Genomic DNA, 24,198 nt, shown 5'->3' on the forward strand with positions numbered 1-24,198 from the left:
TTTTAATTTAAATTCAATCCGGCTCAGCAGGCACACATACTTTTTGTAGATTTGGTGGCATTTAACAGTTTGAAAAAACATATGAGGCTCAGACAGAAATTGGTCAAATCACCTAACAACTCTAAGTGAATAACAAATCATGATGCCACCTTTCTTTTGTTCACTGCAGCAATGGTGATTATTCTCCATCACCGGGGAAACAAAAGAGGTCAGGCATGATAGCCCTTATAAGTCCAAATCATCATTGAAATGAACTGGTAAGTCCTTTGAGATCTGTGTGTCCATCCTTGTCAAAGTGTCCTTGAGCAAGACACTGAACCACTGCCTCTGTGCACTGACCCCCTTTAGTGAAATGTCACATGAATATGAGTCTCAGATGAATATGAAATGAAACAGATTTATGATTAAACTTTACACACCAGGGCAGCTGAACAAAAAAAACTCAACATTTTTAGAGTGTGACAGCATGACCCTGAATTTATAGCTTCAGTCTGTGCCACAGCCAGTCAAAATGTCCTTGAGCAGGACAGTGAATCCCCAACAGTTCACTGACTGTAAATTGCTCTAGGTGGAGGTGTATAAAGTATAACTCATACTACCAAACTGCACTGGGGCAGCCAGGGACTCCATGCTTCATCATCCCACAAGGGGGAGCCATGTGAGAGGATTTTTGAGGTTATCTATTGATCACTTGCCACCATTTCATGTCCTCAAGGCCTTCACTATCTGGGCAATGCACGCACGCACGCACGCACGCACGCACGCACGCACGCACAGTACAGTAGTGTGAAGCAACGAGGAAATCCTCAGTTGTCACAAGCTTGTTTAAAGATGCTTAAAGGTGAACTGCTGCCTTCAGGGATACATATCAAAAACAAGAACTTCAAAGAGTTTTGTGTTTTATCGTAATCTTTTGTTGATTCGGCTGAGCGTATCATGTTGTGTTTCATATTGTCAACATTCTTTCTCTTTTAAATGAAGACAGGCTTATTTCTGATATTTCTTAGTAAAATAAATCAAAAACATGCCCGAGGAGTTCTTGTTGAAATTCAGCATTTTAAAGCATTTTCCAATAGATCTTTGATATCCTCTGTGGAGGAAAATTCAATTTGTCACAGATACTGTAGTGTAGATACACATTCATATTTACAGATGTTTTCTCTTGTTTTTTAAAGATGTTTAAAGAAATGACAATATAGGTTTAGCATAAATTACGGCTGCTCGGAACAGGGGACTGCAGTGAAAGGACTAAAAAGGAAACCAACTATAGTCATCACACCCACCTATAGATAAATAGATATAGATTTCTCTTTTTCAAAGATTATTTTTCAGGCATTTTAGGCCTTTATTTTTTATAGGACAGCTGAAGACATGAAAGGGGAGAGAGAGGGGGGAATGACATGCAGCAAAGGGCCGCAGGTCGGAGTCGAACCCGGGGTGCGTGCTCCACCAGGGTGAGCTACCAAGGCGACCGTAGATATAAATCTGCAACGTGATATCATGACTTAGCGTAAACATACACGCCCACTTTCTTAAGCCAAGCGGTTTGTTATCTGTATGCATTTAGCGTGTATGTCTACGCTGTATACAGACCCACTTGTATGTAAACGCTGTATACAGCGGACTTAAACATACATGTGTTATCGCCATGTGGCGTGTTACCGCGAGAAGAAAGCGGCGGTTGAGTTTAGGAAACATCACGTGGGTTGGGTTTGGTTTAGGAAAAGAATAATGGTTGAGTTTAGGAAAAGAACAACGGGGTTGGATTTACTAAAAGAATAAGGCGACGGATGAGTCTAGGAAAAGAAGAACAGGGTTGGCTTTAGTGAAAGAACAAAGCAACGGTTGAGTTTAGGAACCGCGACACATGGGACACGATCTTCGGCCTCCTGGGTGAAAGTCCTGTATTTTACCCATACTGCACCCCGACCAACATCCTCATGCGGATTTTCGCCCTTTCATACTACTCTCTCCGGCGTAAATTCACACGCAATCGCAAGGTAATGTAAGTCAGTGGAGGCCAAATAAAACGTCTTGATAACACGGCAATAATGGCATACGAATTGGCGTGTCATATATACGGCATTTCATGAGATCAGCCTGAGATTTCTAGGAACAGTTCAGACTGAAAACACAGAAGTAACCAGAAGAGTAACCACAGTGCACGTCGTCTTCTGTTTGAAATTCTAAGAAAAGAGAGCAGATAGCTCTTCTCGTAATTAAGCCATGTGTTGCAGCAAAAATCCAAATTCAGCAGAAGGAAAAATAGATGATCGTACAAAACAAAGCAGATGCACAAGTCACTGTATGTGAGCCAAGAACAGAAAGGAAAGAATCACAGTTAGAGAAGAGATACTTAACAAAATGGGGTTCATGGCTTTTGTGTTTCTGTGAATTTCATGTTCATGTTGACTTGAGCAGGAGTATGTTCTATTGCTGACAAATTTTTCATTTGTAAGTAGAAGTATGTGTTATTTATTCTGTCAAAAGTTACATAGTTCTGCATGTACGGAAGAGGATTAGGGCCACATGTGAAAAATCTATTTGAGTTCAATAACTTAATGAATTCTGAGACCTTTTTCATGCATTCTAAGTTTCGAATTCTGAGAAAAAAGTCAGAATTTTTCTCAGAATTCTGACCTTAATACTCAATACATTTTTTTCACATGTGGCCCTAATCCTCTTCCGTATGCGTGCAATGCATGCACAACACACTACAGTATGTAGCAGAGCCTTGTTCAGACTCTGCATTACACCAACATAGCTACAGGCCATGCAAACCAACCCAAACACCTTAAAGTATACAAGAGATTCCAATATTCCAACATACCAACCAGAGGTGACAGAGATCTGTGTATAAATCCAGTAGGAAAACTGCAGCGGTTGCAAGACAAACAGCTTAGCTGAGTTTCGATAAACTGAGTGTATTTTTCTGTCTGCTGTAAGTTGCGCATATAAATATGGGAGGGGATGAAGAAGAAACAAAGACGTTTGCTTTATCACTTCAGCCTTTAGCCTCCTTTGAACGTGTCAAGGTGAGTAATGGTGCTGTATGTGGCAGCAGGAGCCTGATTAAATGAGCATTGCTGTCCTACATGCCACGCCTGCAGTGTAGACCATATGGCTTTTTATCATAAGTCCGTCAGTGGAACTTTAAACACCCTGCAGGACACAGGCTGTACTCTGCTTTTAGCTTGACTTATATTGCATGACACTGGCTGGATATATTTTAGTTACTCATTGACTGTTGAATTCCACTGGCCTACTTTCTTGTGACTGTAAAGCAGAGCACACACAATCAAAAATACTCATGACTCAGATACGGTGTGTGTGTGTGTGTGTGTGTGTGTGTACTGAAGGCAGGTTTTTACAGCTGAACTACAGTATAACTATCTGCACAGCTGCTCTGCCAGCTTGCATGCTGCAATTAATATTAACAATAGAGTCTGCTTAACAATGGTGTGCTCATATGCTGTTCCTGCACTGTGCAATGTATGCATTTTTGGCCATGACCCATGCCAATACAAATATCAGTAACCTGTTATCAACCAATATCATTGGTCAGGCTCTTGTGTACAAGCCTGCATCCTCATTAAATACAATATGTGGCCCCAGTATATGTGAATGTGTGTTATTTGATATGGATGCATTGCCCTACTTATTTGTGCTCAGCAGCTCAGCCTAACTACGTTTAAATTCTAAATATATCTTTTTACACCCACAGGAGAAAATGAGAATGGATTACGTGACAGATTAGTCAACCGTAATGAATTCATTAATTTTATAGTTTCAGCAACTCATTAAACATTTCTGATTACAGAATCACATCAAGTCACATTATTTTGCATTTGTCTTAGTCAGTTATAGTCTAAAATAACTTTGGGTTAAAAACAAAAAAAAACCTTTATTTTATATAAACACTAAAGTACACCATCATGATTGAAAGATTTGAATAAATGTTGAGAATATGACATGCAAAATTTTAAATAGGCTAGTGTATTCAATCATTCATGTTCAACTGTGTAGACACCATGACAGATGCTTCGAAGGAGTTTTCAACAAAAGTTATAGTTTCCAACATTATTGTAATAAACAGAAATATCCATAAACATATTTCCTTTTATCTGCCTACATCGATATTATAATGTGTTTTAAACCAGTATGTAATGCTTATAAATGCTAAAATGTTACCAACTGAAATTCTCGTCAGGCCTGGCTAATCAGCTCGTTACCCTCACCTTGTTTCCCCAACTCGCCTGCAGCCCATTCCCTCGTTAGTCCCCCCTCCGAGTGTCTTGTGTGTTACTGCCAAGCTCTCCAGCGTTACTCATACCCCGTTTACATGTACATGGTTATTTTGAAAAAAAAAGAAAAAGTCCCTTCGTTTGTGCCCTTCGTTTACACGCAAACGGAGAATTCGCTTCTGAAAACGATTCTTTCTAAAAACTCCGACCAGAGCATCCATACAGTGCAGTATGGATGCAGGCAATGCTGTAATAGTCTTAAAGGTGGTACATGGGACCATAGAAACAGTGTCTGATAAGCAGTAGTACATTACAGTAAAGAAGGATGATGAAAATTTACATCCCTAGATGATGTAGTCTAATTGGTTCATGTTCCACGCTAATCGTGACAATGAATCTTGTTATCTTGAAACTTTCATGATCTAAACATGGAATATTGTTTGTCTGTTTCCATACAACTATGCATTAAGAGTAATGCAACATTTACTTATCATTTTGAGCAGTTGTATCAATTGATAGTTAGAATAGACAATCATCTGAAATGTAATGTGTGAATTGCCTTTTGAAATAGTAGTACTTTGATGTTAAGTTGTGTCATAATAAACAGGTGATCTTTGTTAAATGAACGTATGATCTTAGGTTTATGTGTATTTTATCCAAGCAATTGAAACAAGTGTTAGAATTTTGAAAAAAATTTGTATTTTGATCATTGGTTGTGAGTTTTGTGTCTAGAGTTTTGAAAAATGACATTAAGGTTCTGAAATTAGTGCCAAAGTGATTGTAAAAAAAACTGTAATGTTGATTGCAAAATAAAAACAAAACAAAACAATGTTAATCCTGGGCCTGTCGTCTCAGGATTATCGATGTTGATTGTCGATGTCGTCGTAAAGGTCATTATGAGGACATGAGGTAAATGGACATTGATGGCATCTCGGAAAATGTACAATAGGTGTTTAAGCTTTGGTGGAAGGGGGAAAGTGGCTGATATATACCAAAATGATCATCTGAAAGCTGAAAAGCTTAATTTTGAGAATAAATTTCATACATGAAACCAACCAAACATTGCTGATTTTTATTTTAATTTAGAAAATAATGATTAGTTTATTTCCAGACTAAGTCATTTATAAACATCACTTTAAGCTCTGCTAACTTGTGATGGACTTTTGTCGTTATTTCTGGCATTTAATACTAAATGATTATTTTGAGAAAAAAAAAGAATTGATAATGAAAACAAACATTGGTTTTATAGACCTTGTGAGTCCCAACATGTTCCGGCTTATTTTTTACTTGACCTTATGTTGCAAAATGTGGTCCTTGGAATATCTCTGCCCTTCAAAATGCCACTGTGCCATATTACCTCATGTTACAAAAGCCTTTGTGGGAGTTAACAGTGACATTTACTAAATGTTTTGGCAGGGTTCACTTATATAAAATTGCTCACTATCATCTTTATCAACAGCTTTTGATAAGGACAATATTTTCTAATGACATTTTTGCTGACCTAAAAAAGTGCTTCTATCAGCTTGAGTAAGCAAAAGCACTTCAAAGAAACAGTGTAATATACAATATTTTTTTTTACTCATCTCTACATTCTGCAGTGGCAAAGATTTAAAAGCTTATATATAGAGGCATAAAAGAGTCTTTACTAGGCACTATTCTTTAAAAGATGAAATTATATAATGTATGTGCATTGTCAGTTTCCATGTGAATAGGAATCATCAATATATTTATTTAAAGCTGCTCTAATCAGTATTTTTATTATCTTAAAGGTCCTGAAAACGTATTTTCTAAATCAGTGTCTTTCTGGGTCCTACATGAGCATGCAGTTTGCTGGTAGTTAGAAGAGTTTTGGTTGTTTCACATGAGTGATTTCTGTATTTGTGTTTATGTCAGTGCACATCTCACCATTTTGAGGTGGGCGGAGTTTAGTTCGAAAGAGCTGAGCTATTTCGTGTACCAATCAGAATCAAATCTGATCAAACCACACCCACACAGTTCACAGTTCAGGGTTAGGGTTAGAACCCTAACCACTGACCTCCACTTCAACTGCGTAGTCGTCAGACGCGTGGGGAGGTCTCTGGGATCCGAACACACCTAACCCTAACCCTAACCCTAAACCTGTGCCCGTGCCCCTTGTAGCACCTATCCCGGGTGCTGCGTTTTAACCCTGACCTAACCCTATAGATGGCTGGGTCATAAAACACAGTGCTATCAAGCAGAGTTCGTGTCCCAGGAAAAACAAAAGGCATTTACCAAGGAAACACGTGTTCTTTCCCGGGGAGTGTTTTAATCCAAACAACAATCTTTTTCCTAAACTTAACCAGTTGTTTGGGTGCCTAAACGTTACTGTTGTCACCACATGATGCACACTTTTTGTCGGCTAAACTCAAATGTAACGGCCGTTGAAAGGACCGTCATCTCGCGGTGCTCTGTAGCCGGCTCCCAGTAACCGGCTCCCAGTAACCTTTTGTCGACTAAACTCAACTAGTAATGGCGGCTGCTTCCCGCTTATACGGCCGACAGCACACAGAGCTCTGTAGCCGGCATCATGCAACCAGGTGGCGGTCGCCTTATTTTGTAGGACATCATACGAATTGGTGTGCATACATTTTTGTACAATATCATATGAACCCGTTCGTGAGAATGCATTGGTGTGATCCAGTATTACTGTTGGTAATTTTATTTTATTGTTACCGGCCTCACCTTACATATACATATTATTAGTGGCAAACAACTTAAAGTGGAGGAAACTCCTAAATACTAAAGTTTCATAAGAAAATGAATGCTTGAAGATAGATAGATAGATAGATAGATAGATAGATAGATAGATAGATGGACTTTGTTGATACCAAATTGGGACAGCTTGATTAGAGCAAAAGGCTAAATACATAATTTACATTATATTTTAAACAAAAAGGTAGACATTTTGGTTTGACGCTATCATAAAACACACAAACTACAGGACTATTTTTGAATGTATTTTAAGTGGAAAAAAAATATGGTAATTCTGATTGCTTTAACATATTGGACCTGTTTAATGTGAAGCCACTACAACAAAAGACAATAAGGAAGGCATTTCTCAATTATATATTACATTCTTCCTATAATGAAGCTTTTTTCAGTCCTATCACATTTTTGTAATTTCTTGTAAATGAAATGAGGAAGAGGAATTATTGGCATTAGAGATACTTCATTTATAGAAGTGAGTTGGTGTGAAGTCATTAGGAGCTGACTCTCATCTAAATACTCTCAAATGTTAGCAAATGTTCCCCATGGCAATCATAAAAATTTCATCTCACCTGAACACAGAAGCTCAGTTGCCTCCCCGCCCTCTTTCCTATTACGCTGATAAGATATTAAAGAAGTGTATTTTGCACATCTATTGAGCAATTTTACACTGTAATCAAAAGAGGAGTGACTTTCAAGTTTCATCGACCTCCAAGAATGAGTGTGATGCCGCCGTCTCGTGGCTCCAGTCCAATCGGGGCCTCCTTTTTATCTCGCCAATCACCCACTGTCAACTGTCAAAACCATTGATTTAACTCTCTTTTGCTCCTACATTGAGATGCATTTTATGTGTTCTGCTTTTTGATCTTTCAAGAAATTTTTATCTCCGTGATCCAAGCTCCTGGTCTGAGGATCAGCAGCTTTTTCAACATCAGTTCAGTTTATTTATCGCTCTGCAGTTGTTCAATGAAAACTAAATTCTCATTATTGGCTCTGAACTGACTAAAAGCATCTGTATTCAAGACCTTGAATCATAGCTGATTAATTGAGACACGTTTTGTGTGAAAGCCAGAACCCAAAAATATTGGTAATCAAGGATCTATTGTACTGTAAATAAAAAGAAGACAAATAATGGAGGCCGGTTTTCAAATAATGGCGACACAATAGACGGGCGACACAGAGCACAGTTCAACAAGCCCTATAAACAATCAGCAAGCTGTTGTTCATATTCATCATTTTCCGGCTCATAATGAAGGGCCGATGACGTGAGAGCATTATTGCTTTGGAACCTCAAACATTAACGCTGTATTCGACTGTGATCTCTGACCACTTTGAAAACACGTCCATACATCCATCAACCTCGATATCAGCTTTGCTTTTACAACCACGTTGTGAGTTCCCAGCAACACCAGATAACTCAATAAACGCCCACAACCTGGATTCATTGTACAGGTGTGTGACTTGGCCTTAGTCCCAGTAGTGGGGAGAAAATCTGCACATTGATCATAAGCTTGAGCAAAGTTACACTGAAAACTAATCTTGGTTTCAAGTTTACAAGACTTACACCAATCATATACAGAGTATCACCACATGCTGTTGGCTGAAATATTAATGTTGGCAATGAGAGTCTGAGAGACTGCACAGCACTTTGAAATGAGACTACACGATAGTTTCCTTTTGGTATTTTTCTGTAAAAGGAATTGATGTGATCATTATAAAACTGATTAGCTGGTATGGGCGGGCAGCCAGGCGCTGGAAATCTATTTTGCCTCAATGGCTTTTACACTGTCGTCTATTTTTCCTTACAGATGTCCGTCCAAACAGTTGTTCTTTGGACTCAGGTCAGACTTGATAAGGTTGCCAGCCAAATGTGCAAGATTATCTTTTCAACAAAGCAAGCTTCATTTTATGAATGTGTCACTGGGAACAAAATGAGTCCAGCTATATCGGAAGCAAAGTCACTCTTCAAATAGCAATATGGTAGCTTAGCAGCCACTGAACTCTTCTGTCAGGATGGGAGAGTTATATTGTTATTTTTTCTCCTCCGCTACAAATATAAGGAAGCTTATAGGTTCATGCTCTGGGTATTAAAAGAGGGATTAGTGAGGAAGCTTCTGGGACGCTCAAGTCCGTGAAGCACAGAACCACAATCTCTTCATTGTTGAGATATCTACTTGATGTAACACAATTAACTTTTTATTTCAAATGCAATGAGGTCTCTGAGGAAGCAGATTGCAATGGAAATCATTCTATATGTTTTGCATCTGGCCTGTTGTGGCTGTGTGCACAGTCCTTTTGTGAGATAATGGTTTGTCTTTTCTGATGTGGACCAAAACAAATTTGCTGATAAGAAGCAGTTGAGTCTGTCACTGCAATATGCTGCTCAGATAAACTGTGAAATTGGACAAATTAGCTGTATGAGCCAGCAAGCCTTGCAGTTTTTACAGTGTTCAACTAAATAAATAAAAAATAGTGTGACTTCTGACAGATGATTGTTAACAACATACTGTAATTAATGCAGCCCATTAGACCTCCGATCAATGGAATGCAATGGTAAGACAAGAAGTTAAATATGACCAATGTCATCTTTGAGAGGGCAGTGTGTTTAGATGAATGGTGTTTGGCTTTCCTCTGTGGCGCCAATGTACGGAGGAGCAGAGCAGCGAACCTCAGGGACGCGTTTTGCGTCATCCTGCGGATCTCATAGACCTCGCGTACTTTGTATTTATACTTCTATAATACAATTCAGCAGGAAATGTTACTTTTCTGATTAAGATTTTATACAGAAAACATATGATAATCTTATAACTTACAGCACAAGCATTGTTAAAGAGTAAACATGTGGTTTCGAACCATTTTGACCTCTTATTAAAAATCAGTTGGGACCATTGTCATGTTTGAAAAGTCTGTGATTTGTTAGCAATGTCACAAAAGAGAGATTTCCCCTCTTAACTTCAACTCTCCAATATTTCACAAAAAAAGCAATATGTTGGGAACCACTGTACTAAACTACCTAACTGTAAAGTAGCTCAAACTAGAAGGGCACTCGAAGAGCGCAGACCTCCGCCAAGGGATGCCCCATCTCACAATGTTAATGTGAATTTTCCCAATCAGGAAATCATTTTTCAGATTATTTTGTCATCACATAAAAAAGCAGCGCAAATGTCCTGTCTCGTAATGTTAACGTACCGGTAAGTGAAAAATGATATTTGTATCTGCACTGTTATTAAGATCCGCTCCAAAATGTAATGGGTTCTTCCCCGGCCCATGCTACACCCTTCTGCCAAGTTTCATGAAAATCGTGCTAGTAGTTTTTCTGTAATCCTTCTGACAGACAAACAAACCAACAAACAAAAGAACAAACTTTAGGTATTCAGCTCCATCTTGGGCAGCTACAACAGTAAAATTCTGCTTACACATTGATCATCAGCATTACCAATTTAACAATGTCATTTATAATGATCAGTTACATGAGCACATTTTCTGCAGAACGTGTATACGCATGTTTGACTTATAACACTTCTGTTGTTGACATAAGTAATATGTAATTATTATAATGTTATAATAAGTAGTAGTTTTACTTGTGGACTATTTTAATGTTTTTTTGCTTAAAGGATGTGAATACGACTTCCCCCACTTACGTACAGATCATGTTTCTTTAGTACAGCAGCAGAGGTTGAGAAAAATGAAAAGTTTTGTGCTTTTCTTATGTGGAGTGGAAAATGTCATCAGTTGTATATTTAGTTCCTTCCTCTTTCTCATAAGTGTGTTTGTATTTACTCCATTTACAGGAAATCAAAGAGGGGAAGCACACAATCATATCCACTTATTCTACCACTTGATCATCTCCAACCTCCTCTTTCTCTTCATACCTGCTCTTTAAAAGGCTGTTGACGACAGCCAGCTCTTGTGTACGCTGCCCATGTTTGTGCTCTTTAACAACGTAAGCACACTGACATTTTGTTCATAACAGCCATGTCAATTGAACTTCAAAGCGGCCTTTCCCAGTGAGCACAAAGTAGAGGGACACAGTGACGGCCAGTTCAATTTCTGGTTATTATCATCATGCAACAATATGGTGTATGCTTATTAAGGTTTAAGCTGGTTCCTAAAGACCAACACTTATTCTTATATTTTTCAATTCATTATTTCTATAAGTCTGATATTAATTAATAAAACGTGTGTCGGCCACATTTATTTCCTCCATGAACATTCAGAGACTCCATGAGACACTAAAAGACTCCTTTAAAATACTCACTAATGTAATTAGTTTATAGTTAGCAGCTCCATTAAGCCTTATTGTCTGCCCTCTCTATTTAACCTCTGGGATACTTAAAAGGGAGAAAAAAAAATCAGTGAGGGCAATAAACTTTTAGAAAACAATGTAAAATGTAAGAAGAAAAAATCTTTCATAGATTTTTCTCAGAGGAACCGGCATTTGCACTTTGTATCTAATATTTGAGACCTGATACATTGGCGCACCAAGAAATCGTTCTACTCCTTGCTTTTATAATGTATGATATGATTTGAATCCCGCTGCTTCCACATTTTCTCAACACTGTGCATCTGAGCCATGTCCTTGTACTATTTTGTGTGCACTTTCACAAATATCATCCTGTTGCATCAGCTTTGTCCGACTTTATTCCCATTGTCCCAAACTCAACTGAAAATCACCTCAGGGTTGTGGGTCTGCTGCTCTTATTCACAACCTGTTTTCACACTACTCAGCCTGTTTGATGCTGTTTGACACACACACACACACACACACACACACACACACACACACACACACACACACACACACACACACACACACACACACACACACACACACACACACACACACACACACACACACACACACACACACACACACACACACAACAACTGCCTAGAGGCTACATTTCTTGTTTATTTTGTGCATTTATAAGCACATGTAACACACCTGGAAAAATGAATTCCCACATCTGCTAAAAAATATAGCCTACAGTATGCATCACTATTACTCAACAAGTCCTTAAAATTAAACGTCAAAACATGTTTTGAATGAATAAACATTTGACTATTTTACAAATAAAAAGTAGTCAGTATTTCCCTGCCAAGTTCTTTTCTAGCAGCGTGGATTTTAAACTGCATTTAGACCTTCATGTTGGGAAAAAAATGTACAGAAAATATAGCTGAAAAATTATATTTTCACTGAACAATAGGAAAAATCTAAATTTGGTTTGGGTTTGGGGGTAGGGGAACCCCAGTATTTCTAAAATCCTGGCTACAGCTCTGCTCAACCTCTTCCTAATTATACTGAAAATAATTCTAGCAGTTAAAGCTATTAACTAAATGAGGATATGTTTAATGATCTAAACTTGCATGCTTTATAGTACATATTCAGCTCCATGTATCGTATAAAAATTTTCTTTGGCAGTGGAGACAACTTTAATTGACTGTGAAAAATTATATTCTGCCTCTGATATCATTTTAGAAGATACAAAATAGGTAAAATATGGAATGTGAAAGTGCAAAACGGGACCCTGTCTACATTTCTCTTTTTGATTTGCTCCTCCGTGTCTTGCCAGGAGGATGAATTGTCCCTGGCTAATTGCTGAGAAGGTTGTCCTGCAGTGATGAAATATCACCAAGTGTTACATGGAAGTTTGAGCTCAAACAGCATCTTAGAAACCCCATGATGTCACTCTGTAAAACCAGGTCTTACGGTGGAACACACCAGCTTGCATAATACAATGTGACCGTTTAAATGTATGTGTAGAATACAAATGTGATGATTTCTGAACCTCAAACATTAACTTCTTTGGGCGTTCGTCTAGGGTGAAAAGGCATGTAAGAAGTTGAAAGAATGTTTTTGAATAAGATCAAGAGCAGGGGCAGGAAGTGACTGACAAGGTAAAGGGGACAAATACCATGAGGACTGATGTCAGACGGTAACAAAATATCCAAAACTTACACATGGGAATCAAATGTTTAAGGACTAAGCTCAAGTGAATGTGCCTCAGAGGGATTTACATACATTAACCAACATCAAAAGGACTCTTTTTTTTACACCTCTGAGTCATTATTACTTCAAAAGCAAGTTTCTCTCACTTTGTGAAATTAACCATGACTATCTGCGCCTTCACCCGTTTCACCTGTTTGATAGAAACTTGACCCTGCTGTTGTGATGAAAGGCGGTAAATACGAAAAGGCCACTGATCTCCAACACCCCTGGGTGTTTTTCTGCTGCACACAGAGTGATCTCATCACGATAAAAGTCTTATCTTTTTTTAAAAAAAAAAAAATTTTTTTTTTTTTTTTGTTGTCTCATAAAAAAAAAAAAAAAAAAATTTCATATTTTTTGTATATGGCTGTACAAACAACTGGCCTCTGTTTGCCTAACCATATAGCTGGCCCTGCTGTCCTCACCATATGTTGTGAAGGCAGGGACTGCTCTGACAGCAGGTCATTGCTTTTGTCTCAAATGCCTTTGCTCTCCTTTTTTATAATGAAGAGGCGTCCATGTAGAAGCACTGGGCATGGATAACTAAATATGATTTAATAACCTATGATCAGACAGGCTTGCAGAGACCGTCTGCGCCACTCGTATTGCAAAAAGGCCAGTCGTTACCCCGGAAACCATGTTTGGCGAGCGTGGGAGATAAATAGCAGCAGCATCTCCCTAATAATAATTTTCATTATCTGCGCTGGATGTTTAGATTATCATGTAAATAGGGGACGTGTTTGTCGACAGCAGGTAGGAGCTGGAGGCTGGTGAATAGAGGAGATCAAATAAAACAGTTGAGCAATCCCCACATGCGGCTGTGCCAAGAAACACGCAGTGGAATAAGGTAAGGTATTACTTTTCTTTTTGATGTGTTTCTTTAAAAAAATGTTGAAATAGGAAGCTTGTAGAGGTGGTGTTAACAGACCGCCACCGCAGACAAGGAGGAAGTCTTCAATTGCTTAAGTGGATGGCACTTCTTTGGTTTCTTCACATTTTTCTTTAGAACAGTGACAAAAAAAACCATTGCCCTCCTTTGACCATGGACTATAAAAGTTAAGCTTCTGTCACGCACTGTTTACTCGTTACAGAAACGGTAAGAAACTAACTTTTCTTAATATCACAAGTTCCTTAAATGTTATTTTCTTTAAAATGAATGAAATTGTTCTTTAGATGCTCTAAATTTTCCTTCAGCCTTCATTATTTTTTTTAATAATTTCCTTTATGATAAGATGCAGGAATTAGATACAGATATTCTTTTGATGACAAAAGTGTGTTGTAAAGTTGTGCCAGCTAAAGCTTTGAGACACTTATTTCCCCGGTGTAGTTAAGTCATTACATTTATGAGGGTCATCATTTTAACAGCATGTCCAGTATTTGTGCATATACTGAAAACCGGGGCTGGAAGGTAATGATAAATGCATCATTGTGCTGTATTTACGACACAGAGGAAGCAATAACGCAACATTACGGTTTGTATACAATCCCATGTGCCAGACCAAAACACTGGCTCCTCATTAAGAGATAATTCAGCTCTACAATAAACTCTGAAGTAGGGATATAGAAATAAATGTAAAGGGAATATAGGAAAAAAAAAAGGATTTAGAGTTTATCTCTGGCTTCTTCCTCTGGTCTTTCTGCTTGTGGGCTAAAATATAGTGTATATAAAAGCAGTGCACTCTTAAAGCAGGTGTCAAATGGACAGTATAGGTAGAAAAACTGTGCAGTGTGGTAATCTCTTTCCATTCTCTCTTATCAGCAGAGCTCAAAGCCCTCGAGGAAACGATGAGCGTTGGTTTATCGGTTAGGACAGGAAAACCACGCTGTCTCGCCGGGTTTGTTCCAGGCCACTGACCCAATAAGAAGCCTTCGTCTCTTGCGGTTCTGGCTGCCTGACAGATCAAACCTCCTTGTGTCACAGTGTATTCGTTCCCCATGGAGTCAAGGACATAATGTGATGCATCTTGATCCCTGACTGACTGATTGACTTACACCGAGGCCACCATGCAGGTGTGCCATACTGGACTTTGTCTGCCTGTCTACGTCATTACCTTTGTGCTGGGCTTCCCAGCCAACGTCCTCGCCTTCTATACCTTCTGCAAGAAAGTGAGGCAGAAACCCACCCCGATTGATATCCTGCTCCTCAACCTGACCATCTCTGACCTCCTCTTCCTCCTCTTCCTGCCCTTCAAGATGCAGGAAGTGATAAACAACATGCGGTGGGACTTGCCCTACGCCCTCTGCCCGCTGTCTGGCTTCATCTTCTACATGACCATCTACAACAGCACCTTCTTCCTCACTGCGGTCAGCGTAGAGCGCTACCTGGGCGTCGCTTTCCCCATCCAGCACACCCTGAAGCGGCGACCCGTGTATGCTGTCGCCGCAAGCATCTTCTTCTGGATTTTCTGCTTCATCCACCTGAGCATTGTGTTCATCGTGCCCTTTATCGGCACAGAGGACTCGCCGAATACCACCTCAAGCCACAACGTCTCAGCTAGCTCTGCCGTTGGTGACGCAAAGATGGAGGTGTGTTATGCGAATTTCACAGAGGCTCAGCTGAAGGTCCTCCTGCCTGTGCGTCTGGAGCTCTGCGTGGTACTTTTCTGCATCCCTTTCCTGATAAGCAGTTTCTGCTACATCAACTTCATCAGGATTCTATCCAAGCTGCAGCACATTGACCGGCGCCGGCGCCTCCGGGCCATTGGCATGGCTTTAGGAACACTGCTGGTGTTCGCTTTATGTTTTGGCCCCTATAACATGTCGCACATTATCGGATTTATTACATGGAAAAGTCCCGACTGGAGAGACAAAGCCCTGCTGTGCAGCACCTTTAATGCTTGTCTCGACCCTCTTATTTTCTACTTCTCTTCCTCTGCTGTGAGAAAGACTGTGGGTAGTGTGATGGAAGGGGTTAAGAGTCGCCTAAACAGGTGCATGTCCTGTCACATGCTCTGGGCCTCGAGGGGTGGGATTAACAAGACTGCAAAAGATAAGGAACACAAACAAGAGGAGATCAATGCTATCTAAGCTGACTGAAAGGAAGCTGTGAGCAGCTGCCTTCCTAAATTTGTTATTCCTTTATCCCCGGAAGCAGGAAATTAATGGCATGTTTATTTGTTTACACGTGAGCAAATGACTTGGCATACTGCATACAGTGCAGCACGTCTCTGTTTGACTCTCTGATGAACTTTCTACGAGACAAGAGAGGAAACCTTCAGTCCGTCTGAGCAGGTCACAGCAGTGTAATGAGAATGGCACAGAGACAGGCTACTTTGAATCGCCATAAAATTAAAGACATTTCTCCGTTAACAGCAGGATTTCCTAAGATCTCCATTAATGCAGTCAGTGTTGTGGAGCATAAAAACGAATATCGTACCAACAGCTGCGGACATCAGCTCTAAGCACTAAGAGAAGTTTGTTTTTCTAACAGCTTTGACCATGAACAGGCTATGTCATCTGATGCAACACCACACTCATTATGCGGGGGTGATGTGGTAAAAAAAAAAAGAGAACTGAAGTGTGAGATCTTAAAGAAGATTCAAGCGTGTTGTGACCTTGTACACCCTTACAAACACATTCATGTAGCTAATATACAGCTTACAGCTTTTTGTGCAAACTTATATATTTGTGTATTTTGTATTTTGCCTCACATGGCTTTTTCGTGCAGATTTTAGTTTACATGATTTTATATTCATACTATGATTTCATTATATGGCCATATTTAAATCATATGTGATACTAAAGTAGCATGTATGTATGAATGTATGTATGAATACATGTCAGATACATCGAAGAGCTGCATGACAGGGGTTGTAATTATGTAAGACAAAACAGAAATACTATTTTCATACGCAAATCATATAAACGTGTACAGTATATTTTGAATAATGTATGACTCATAGATTCTTTTGTATCTATGTATAATATTAATGATTTGTTTTTTAAGGGTAAGTGACGAATGTGAACATGTACATGCAAGTAAACATCTAATGCATTACAAAAATGTACATGTGATCACCATATCAGTCATGTGTACAATATATACCTTTTAGATATGCATACTGTAAGGACATTCATTAAAATAGTTTAAAATAAAAAAAAAGGTTTTGATTGTGAGCAACAGCAAGTTTATTGAGTAGAATAAAGCCTGTTTTCAACACCAATAGTCTGTTTAAACTGTACATCATCTTTCTCTATATCTAAGGTCAATATTACTGGCAGTGTTTAGTGATCCTGGCAGTGTGGGCAGGCCTATATTTAAAATGAAAACGTGAATCAAGATCTCACCCCACACACTGCACACGTAAACAATGCTATCACACAAGCAAGCGCTGGCATCGACTGTAATCCTGTTTTGTGAGGATTAGGCCTGTGCGGAGGTTGAGCTGATCACTGCATCTGTTTGACAGGTGGATCATGCATGAAGCATTCATTCTGACACACAGACCCGAGTGAATGACTAAGATGTGCAAACTACCAGCCACTGGCACAATGAGCAGATCCAAAAACAGCCTAGTCAGCACGCTGTGGCGATAAAGAGTTACAGAGATAAACAGCTTTGATGTACAGAGAGAAATCAGCATTGCATCAATGTTTAGAGGATATCCAGTATGTGATAGCCAAGCAAAATGTACAGCAAGAGGTACAAAAATAGGGGAAACTAATAAGAAGGGAGAGGGGGATTATATTATGTTATATATAGTTAATTCTCGTTTTGCAGCGATGATTCTGGACTTGATTTGTGTGATGTTGTATGTCAATGGTTGGTTTGCTGAGATGAGCCGCACTGAACAGTCCTTTTTTTCCCCCACTTCATTTTGTATTTCCTGGAAGACAATAATTGGTTATTGCGTCAGTGTTGACTTTTTCCTAACAGTGCGTGATAGGTTACAGTACAGGGATAAGGCAATAACAAAAACAGCCCTGCGTGCATGTGTGTGTGTGTGTGTGTGTGTGTGTGTGTGTGCACGTGTTTGCCAAAGGCAGAGTCAAATATTGTACTCACATGGTAGACTTCATTCTCCCTGCATGCAGAAATGTTTGACTGCTGTTGAGAACAAGATCACATAAATAAAAAAAATATTGTTTTTTAAGCAACTTCCTGTGGTTCTTGCTAGGATGTTTGCTCACATTTACCTTCCAATAAAAAGACCACGGTGATTGCAGAGAGGAAACACATCTTGACAATGTTCAAGTGTGCAATCAGCTCGTTAGGGTAGGCATCTGGAAAGTAGAGCAAAAAAATTATATAAAAGTAGAAAACCAACACTGATTAGCACTGACTTATCATGTTATTGAGCACGACAGAATCAAATCAGGAAGGTTGAACTGGTTTTGGTTGATGGACATTTGCCTCCTCGCTGGGAGGAGAGGTGTTTAAACATTGATTGGTAAAATCATTAATTTGTTCAACTATGCAGTATTGCAGGCAATCTGTTGCCTTGGAATGATCGATGTCTGACCCACATTAACAGTCAAGTAGAGCAAACTCTGAACAAGCGACTTGTGGTGTGTGAGGCCCTGTTGTCCCTGAACTCTTGGTCAGTACAGACTGTGTTATTGGGAAGCAAGTTGCCTATAGACTAGCAAAGTGGAAAGAAGTGTTTTGGGCATCCAGGTTTCCAGAATTAAAAGTCCTGTTCATTTTCTACAAGGTTAGGTGAATTGCAGTTGGAGCACTTCCAAGGCTTGGATAGGAATCAAAATCTATATCAGTACAAGAGTTGAGCAACTGCATTAGAAAATATTTGGTTGTTTGATAAAAAGTCAAAGGTACAAGCCTGTGTACATTAAAATACACATATTATATTAATAATGGATCAAATGAACAAATGTAATGTGAAGGGAGTCACCTTTAGTGATAAACCCACACAAAATTATTAAAATATTCAGTTTCCTTTTTTTTCTTTCCTTCAGCTTTTTTAGTGTTATTCAGTTAATTGTTTTTCAGTTTTCTGGCCCACAACTAATGTTTTCCTGGTGTCCAGCACCAAACAGCGGAAAGACAAAATGTGCGACTACCTAGGGTTTAGCAGTTATAGAGCCAGATAATTCCCTCAGGAGTTGGTGGAGCCCAAACCAGAGCTAGAAGGAGAGGAATTATTGGGCTTCCATTCACCAGGTGGCCAAAAACATGACTCCAAATGAATGCTAATGGTGCTCCTTCACTGCTGGATGTGTACATTTATCAACTGTTGCAATCAACTTTTGAGGTGGAGGAATATATCGGCAGGCTGAAGCTAAAGGTTATACTTTGTACAAACCTGATAATTCATTAATCAGTTTTCTCTCAAAACAAAAACTGATGGGCATAATATAGTCCAATAAAGTCCTATATTGCTGAACATTTAGGATATCATCGAAAGAAAACACATGGGAATTTAAAGTGGTCAAAAATGTTGCGCTTCACAACTAATGCCTCCAAGGAAAATTTCTATATTCTATTCCTCTTTTTTATTTACCCCAAGTGAAGGAGGCAATCAGAGCGGTGGTCATGGCAGGGTGGTCCTGCACCCCACAAGTGAAGGTGATCCCTGTTTCCAAGGACTCCTTCTGTGGGAGGAATAACACACTGAAGAGAAACACTTCCTGGCTGTTGTTGTCCATCACCTGGAAACACTTTGGGTGGCTCGCAGGCATGGAGTTCACCAACCAATCTGAGGACAGCTGGGCTCCGTCAGCCGGGTGTTCTGAAAGGTTACCATGAGGGTTGATCGCAGGAAGGGTGCAATTGGTGACTGACAGGTGATCGATATTGGCTGCTGTGCTCTGGTAGGTCCAGGTCAGGGTGAGCTCGCTGGGGTGGAATCCCCCGGTGAGACAGAAGAGAGCCCACTGACCAGTCTGTGGGTCCGGGGGAATCTGGAGGTAAATCTTGGGAGCAGAAGGTGGGGCTACAGTAGGAGTGGAAAAAGGGTAAGAAACAAAGTAACCACATGGGATGAGATAATTCCGACTGTAAAATTAGGTCATTGCAGCAGTAAATAATAATATGCAGCAAGTGAAAATAGGACATAAATACGAAAAGAGCAAATGTAGTGGCATTAGTCATGCTCATAATGCAGCCATTTATTTAAAAACAAGGACAAATGAAGAGGAAATATGTTGATGAAAAGAATAGGAACATAAATTAAAGTATGTATGCATTTGTAAAGCTGTGTGAGATATAAAGAAAAGGATGTAAAATAGTACATACAGTACAAAAAGTAAAACATGCACAATATAATAAATCCCACTACTTCTATTTCAAATATCTATAATTACCATTATAGGCAAATGTTAATTGTTTTTTTTTTTTTTTTTTTTTTTTTTTTACCTACAACAAATTAAAAAGCCATTAATGTAAAATGAACATTAACATTTTATAATGGTATTAAAAGAGTACATCTGGAATAAAACTATTAATCAAGAATAAAACTGTTCTTTTGTGGAGGCAACATTGCATCCAGAGAAAATCAAAAGGATGCTTTTCTTCCACATGAAGGATTTCCACATAATAATTTGGCCATCCCTCCCTGCCTTGTTTTCTGGTGAGTTTCAATTCCCTGTGCAAAATCAATACAAGGCACTGCGTATGGTGCCGGGGTGATTATTTCTAGATGTGTCATGAAACTGCTCAGGCAAAAAGAGAAACTCTGAGGGAATTTCACATGGCTTGAATTTTTATATTGAGCTTGTCCGTTCCTGGTTTGGTGAGTACGGTCCACCCCGGCGCTAGTATCGAGCTGCCTCAAACTAAACACTGTGGCTCTGGTGCACAGAATATACAAATGAGACAGAATCACTTGCATGGCCACCTTAATGAATTTTTGAAATGAGCAATTTTGTTTCTCACCCAAGATGAACAGCTCTGTCCCATTGCCCCACTCTGGGTCTTTCTGCAGGACGTTCACCTCACAGTAATACCACCCAGAATCCTCCAGTGCTACCTCAGTGATCACCAGGGAAGAAGTCTGATTCTTATCCACGACGAACTGCCTGGATGACTTTGGGATGAGCTGCTTTTCCGACTTCATTTTGAACCACTGAACCCCATACTTGAGGGATTCAACTTTGAAATGACAGGATAGGGTTGCCGTTTCACCCCGCATCACACTGACAGAGGGAGGGTACTGTCTAACCCTCAGTCCCTCTGGGGTTGCTGTCAGGGCTAAAGAGAGAGCCATTAATACAACATGTCATACAAGGAACTTTTAAAAAGTCCAGAGCAGACACGCGGGTCAACTACAAATCTTTAAATGTGTGTTTAGTATGCCCGGGTGACAGCTGGGACAAAGACAATCAGACAGAAAACTCTAGTACAATTTTATAATGCACCAAACAATTATTGAATGGCCACCAATGTAAGAAACTTCACCTAAAAACAAATTCTGTTTTTTAAAACTTTTTCAAACAAAGACTAATGCAGACACTCTGGTGTACAAAAGATTTTAACAGCCTTGGAGTGTCTGTTTGATTGTGGCGACCGCTGTCTAGCTAAGTGTGATGAAGTGATTATTAAGTGTGATGATGAAATACTGCAGATAAGATAAGCAAAATGCTCAGACGCCCACAGTTGGAGCGCAGATGACAAAGAAGATGAACAAACAGAAAAACTATGGTTCAAAAAACAGATTGCGTCTCTCTACCAGACAACTTACATCCACTAAAGGAGGTGCAGAAGCATGCTTTTTGCACTAATCCAATACTTTTTTTATCATGCAAATAGCCTATGTATATATGAAAATACATGTTATTTAATTCCAAATGTCATATCAAACTTTTGAAATGAAGACTCAAAGAAATTAATAAAAAGACAAGCTTAACAGAGATTGAACTTTGGGTGACCCACACATTTTGTAACATGATTGTATTCGGACTGACCTGGTACTTGGCCTGCCAACAAAAGAAGCAAACACAGGCGATGCAGTTTTGCCATGCTGCTGTTGTTCCCCACTCCAAGCTTAAGTGGTGAAATAATGTCTTAGGCACTCTTAAGTCTGAAGCTTGCTGCGCTTTAAAATGTGTCAGCTTGTTTTGTTGCACTCTATGGTTAGACGTGATGGTTCATTAATAGGTCATTCTTCAAAAGAAACCTGAAAAAATACATATGTCAGTGTCTAGGCAAACAATTAGGCACTCTTTCTGCATGCAGACAGAAACCACAGTGCAACAGTAAGCAAATGCTGATGCCATTATTCTACAGGTGCAGACGCTCTTTAGATCATGAAAACAATTTGATTTGAACAAGATTTGCATTTCGATTTTTCGAAGTGATTTTACTGAAGGAACTAATGTCATGTTTTTCCAAAACGCCTTTGGGCACTGAAGGTTTATATTTACATCCAGTTACTTGAGAAACAAGTGCTTAAAAATACCCATATCACAGAGAAACCTTGACACAAGTAGATACAAGTAAACAACTGAGTTTTGAGCCATGACATTTTTACAAGGAGTAACAAATTCTTTCTTCTACTTTAGATAATTTGCAGCGTATTACTGAATGTGTTGATGTTATTCCAAAACTCTTGTTTTGATTTTAGCTTTTTGAGTTTTTGTGTAGCTGTAAATATGAATTTCCTGAGTGGCCTAATGAGCTGCAGTATAATGAATCCAGATATGCATCCTCCGGGGAGGAGAAGACTTGTGATGCTAGGTGTAATCATCATCATCAAAGCAAGACACAAGTTTTAAAATGTGAGTTCAACTTGAGGGAAAAACAGTCTACCTAAACGTGTCACTCTAAATTGAAAACTACAGATGATCCACTCTGTAAAAACACTACAATTGCAATGACTTAAAGGGGCATAACGTAACGCATTCCTTTGCTTTTCTTTTTAAGATTATTTTTTTGGTGCTTTTCCCTTCATTATGTAGTGACAGTGGATAGGTAGGAAAGGGGGAAAGAGATGGGGGATGACACACAGAAAAGGGCAGGAGGTGCGATTCGAACCCACGCTACTGCAAGACTCAGCCAACATGGGGCGAGCGCTCTTCCTGGGCGAGCTAGAGGTCGCACCATTACTTTCCTTTTTGTAAGTCAAGGGGCTTTACAAACAGCGACAAATGGGACCCAACTTAAACAATCAATTCTTTGAGACTGTCCTTCCCTGAAAAACGCTCCTGTAAGTAGTAAGTATGACGGGAGCAAAGCAGGAAGTAAGGTGACAAAGTATAAGTGTGCCTAATTCCACAGCAGGGGGAATCATTGCGATAACTTTCACATCCCCAAACCCTAACCCAAATCACAATCTTTTTCTAACCCTAACCCAAATCCTGTCCAGTGGTTCTTTTAACTTGCTTTCAATATCTTGGTTTCTTTTAAACAGCTTTTCTATAACCAAACTTGTTTTTTATCAGTGGTCCCCTTGTGCCCGTGCCCTTCCCCTGCGTTTTAACCCAAATTAAGATATTTTTCTAAACCTAACCTAAAGTAGTTTTGGTGCCTAAACCTAACCAAATTGCGACTGTTTCACAACGTTAACGGAGTGTTTAAAACCCCGACCGTTGTGCTCTCTGGTTTAGAGGACAGAAAGCGCTCCTGTGGGTCATATTTCCTGCTGCCGCTACTGACGTTCATTTCTGAAACGCTTTAGAGGGTAGGAATAAACTACCTATATTTGTAGGACTTGTTGATTTCTTTTCATTTGTTTCTTTTACCAGATAATTATTCCCAATAGGAAAGCATCAGTGAAGAAACCGTTACATTACTTTTCATTTTCACATTGTCCGTTAAAATGCATTTTCTGGTCACAATATTAGTAAAGATCGGTGTCATCTTTGCAAATCCTACATATGTAATGAAAACAGCCCCTTTCTATTGTATACCAGTCTAAATACTTATCAAGCAACACATTAAAAGTACCTATGAGCAAGGCAAAGGAAACCTAAAGTGTCTTTACTTTGTATACACTTTGAAATATCTAATACATTTATTTCACGTTCTAATTTTTCTGATTAAAACTTTTGTCGAAAATATTGTACAGAAATGTTTGTTATTCATATGTTTTTTCCACAGAAATTGCAATAGTATACAACTTGATCGTTTTTTTCTGGACTAAATAACGTCATCCTCTCTGGACAGATTTAAACAAACAGAATACTGTTCAAATGTCATTACAATGAATTAGAGCAGATTAGCTCCCGAAGTCTATTACCGATTTGATTGACAATAAATGACATGTGGGGCTGCGTTGAAGGTGAGGATGAGGAGACACAGATGTTTGTCATTGAAAAGAGGTAGAGAGTAGAGAGTTACCA

At 39.2% G+C, this 24,198-nt stretch overlaps 2 protein-coding genes across 4 annotated transcripts in view; one reads left to right on the plus strand and one right to left on the minus strand.

Annotated features, from left to right (window-relative positions):
• Positions 1-13,951: 13,951 nt before the first annotated feature.
• Positions 13,952-17,025, plus strand: LOC120562747 (free fatty acid receptor 2-like). Of its 2 annotated transcripts, none has more exons than XM_039806616.1 (2): positions 13,952-14,056; positions 14,720-17,025. In XM_039806616.1, the coding sequence occupies exon 2, from the start codon at positions 14,965-14,967 to the stop codon at positions 15,985-15,987; it is 1,023 nt and encodes a 340-aa protein (XP_039662550.1). In that variant the 5' UTR covers positions 13,952-14,056; positions 14,720-14,964; the 3' UTR covers positions 15,988-17,025. The 2 variants fall into 2 exon arrangements, with proteins under 2 accessions (XP_039662550.1, XP_039662551.1); XM_039806617.1 differs by having other exon boundaries at positions 14,723-17,025.
• Positions 17,026-17,092: 67 nt separating this feature from the next.
• The window catches only part of LOC120562751 (tyrosine-protein phosphatase non-receptor type substrate 1), a 13,115-nt gene continuing 6,009 nt past the window's right edge, over positions 17,093-24,198 (minus strand). The window contains exons 1-6 of one of the 2 annotated variants that reach the window (XM_039806632.1): positions 21,823-24,198; positions 20,795-21,109; positions 19,422-19,853; positions 18,097-18,183; positions 17,966-18,007; positions 17,093-17,786 (exon numbers count right to left, since the gene is read on the minus strand). The exon at positions 21,823-24,198 is cut by the window's right edge and continues 6,009 nt beyond it. In XM_039806632.1, coding sequence (XP_039662566.1) covers positions 17,976-18,007; positions 18,097-18,183; positions 19,422-19,853; positions 20,795-21,109; positions 21,823-21,877 — 921 coding nt within the window. In that variant the 5' untranslated portion in view covers positions 21,878-24,198 and the 3' untranslated portion in view covers positions 17,093-17,786; positions 17,966-17,975. Of the gene's footprint in view, positions 17,787-17,964; positions 18,008-18,096; positions 18,184-19,421; positions 19,854-20,794; positions 21,110-21,822 lie in introns of those variants that run through there. The other variant, XM_039806633.1, reaches the window with a different exon arrangement.

Source organism: Perca fluviatilis, chromosome 7, assembly GCF_010015445.1.
Source record: "Perca fluviatilis chromosome 7, GENO_Pfluv_1.0, whole genome shotgun sequence".
NCBI classification, from domain to species: Eukaryota; Metazoa; Chordata; class Actinopteri; order Perciformes; family Percidae; genus Perca; species Perca fluviatilis.

Coding starts and splice junctions, on each gene's coding strand:
- LOC120562747 (XM_039806616.1), top strand. CDS start 14,965: ATGCAGGTGTGCCATACTGGACTTTGTCTGCCTGTCTACGTCATTACC.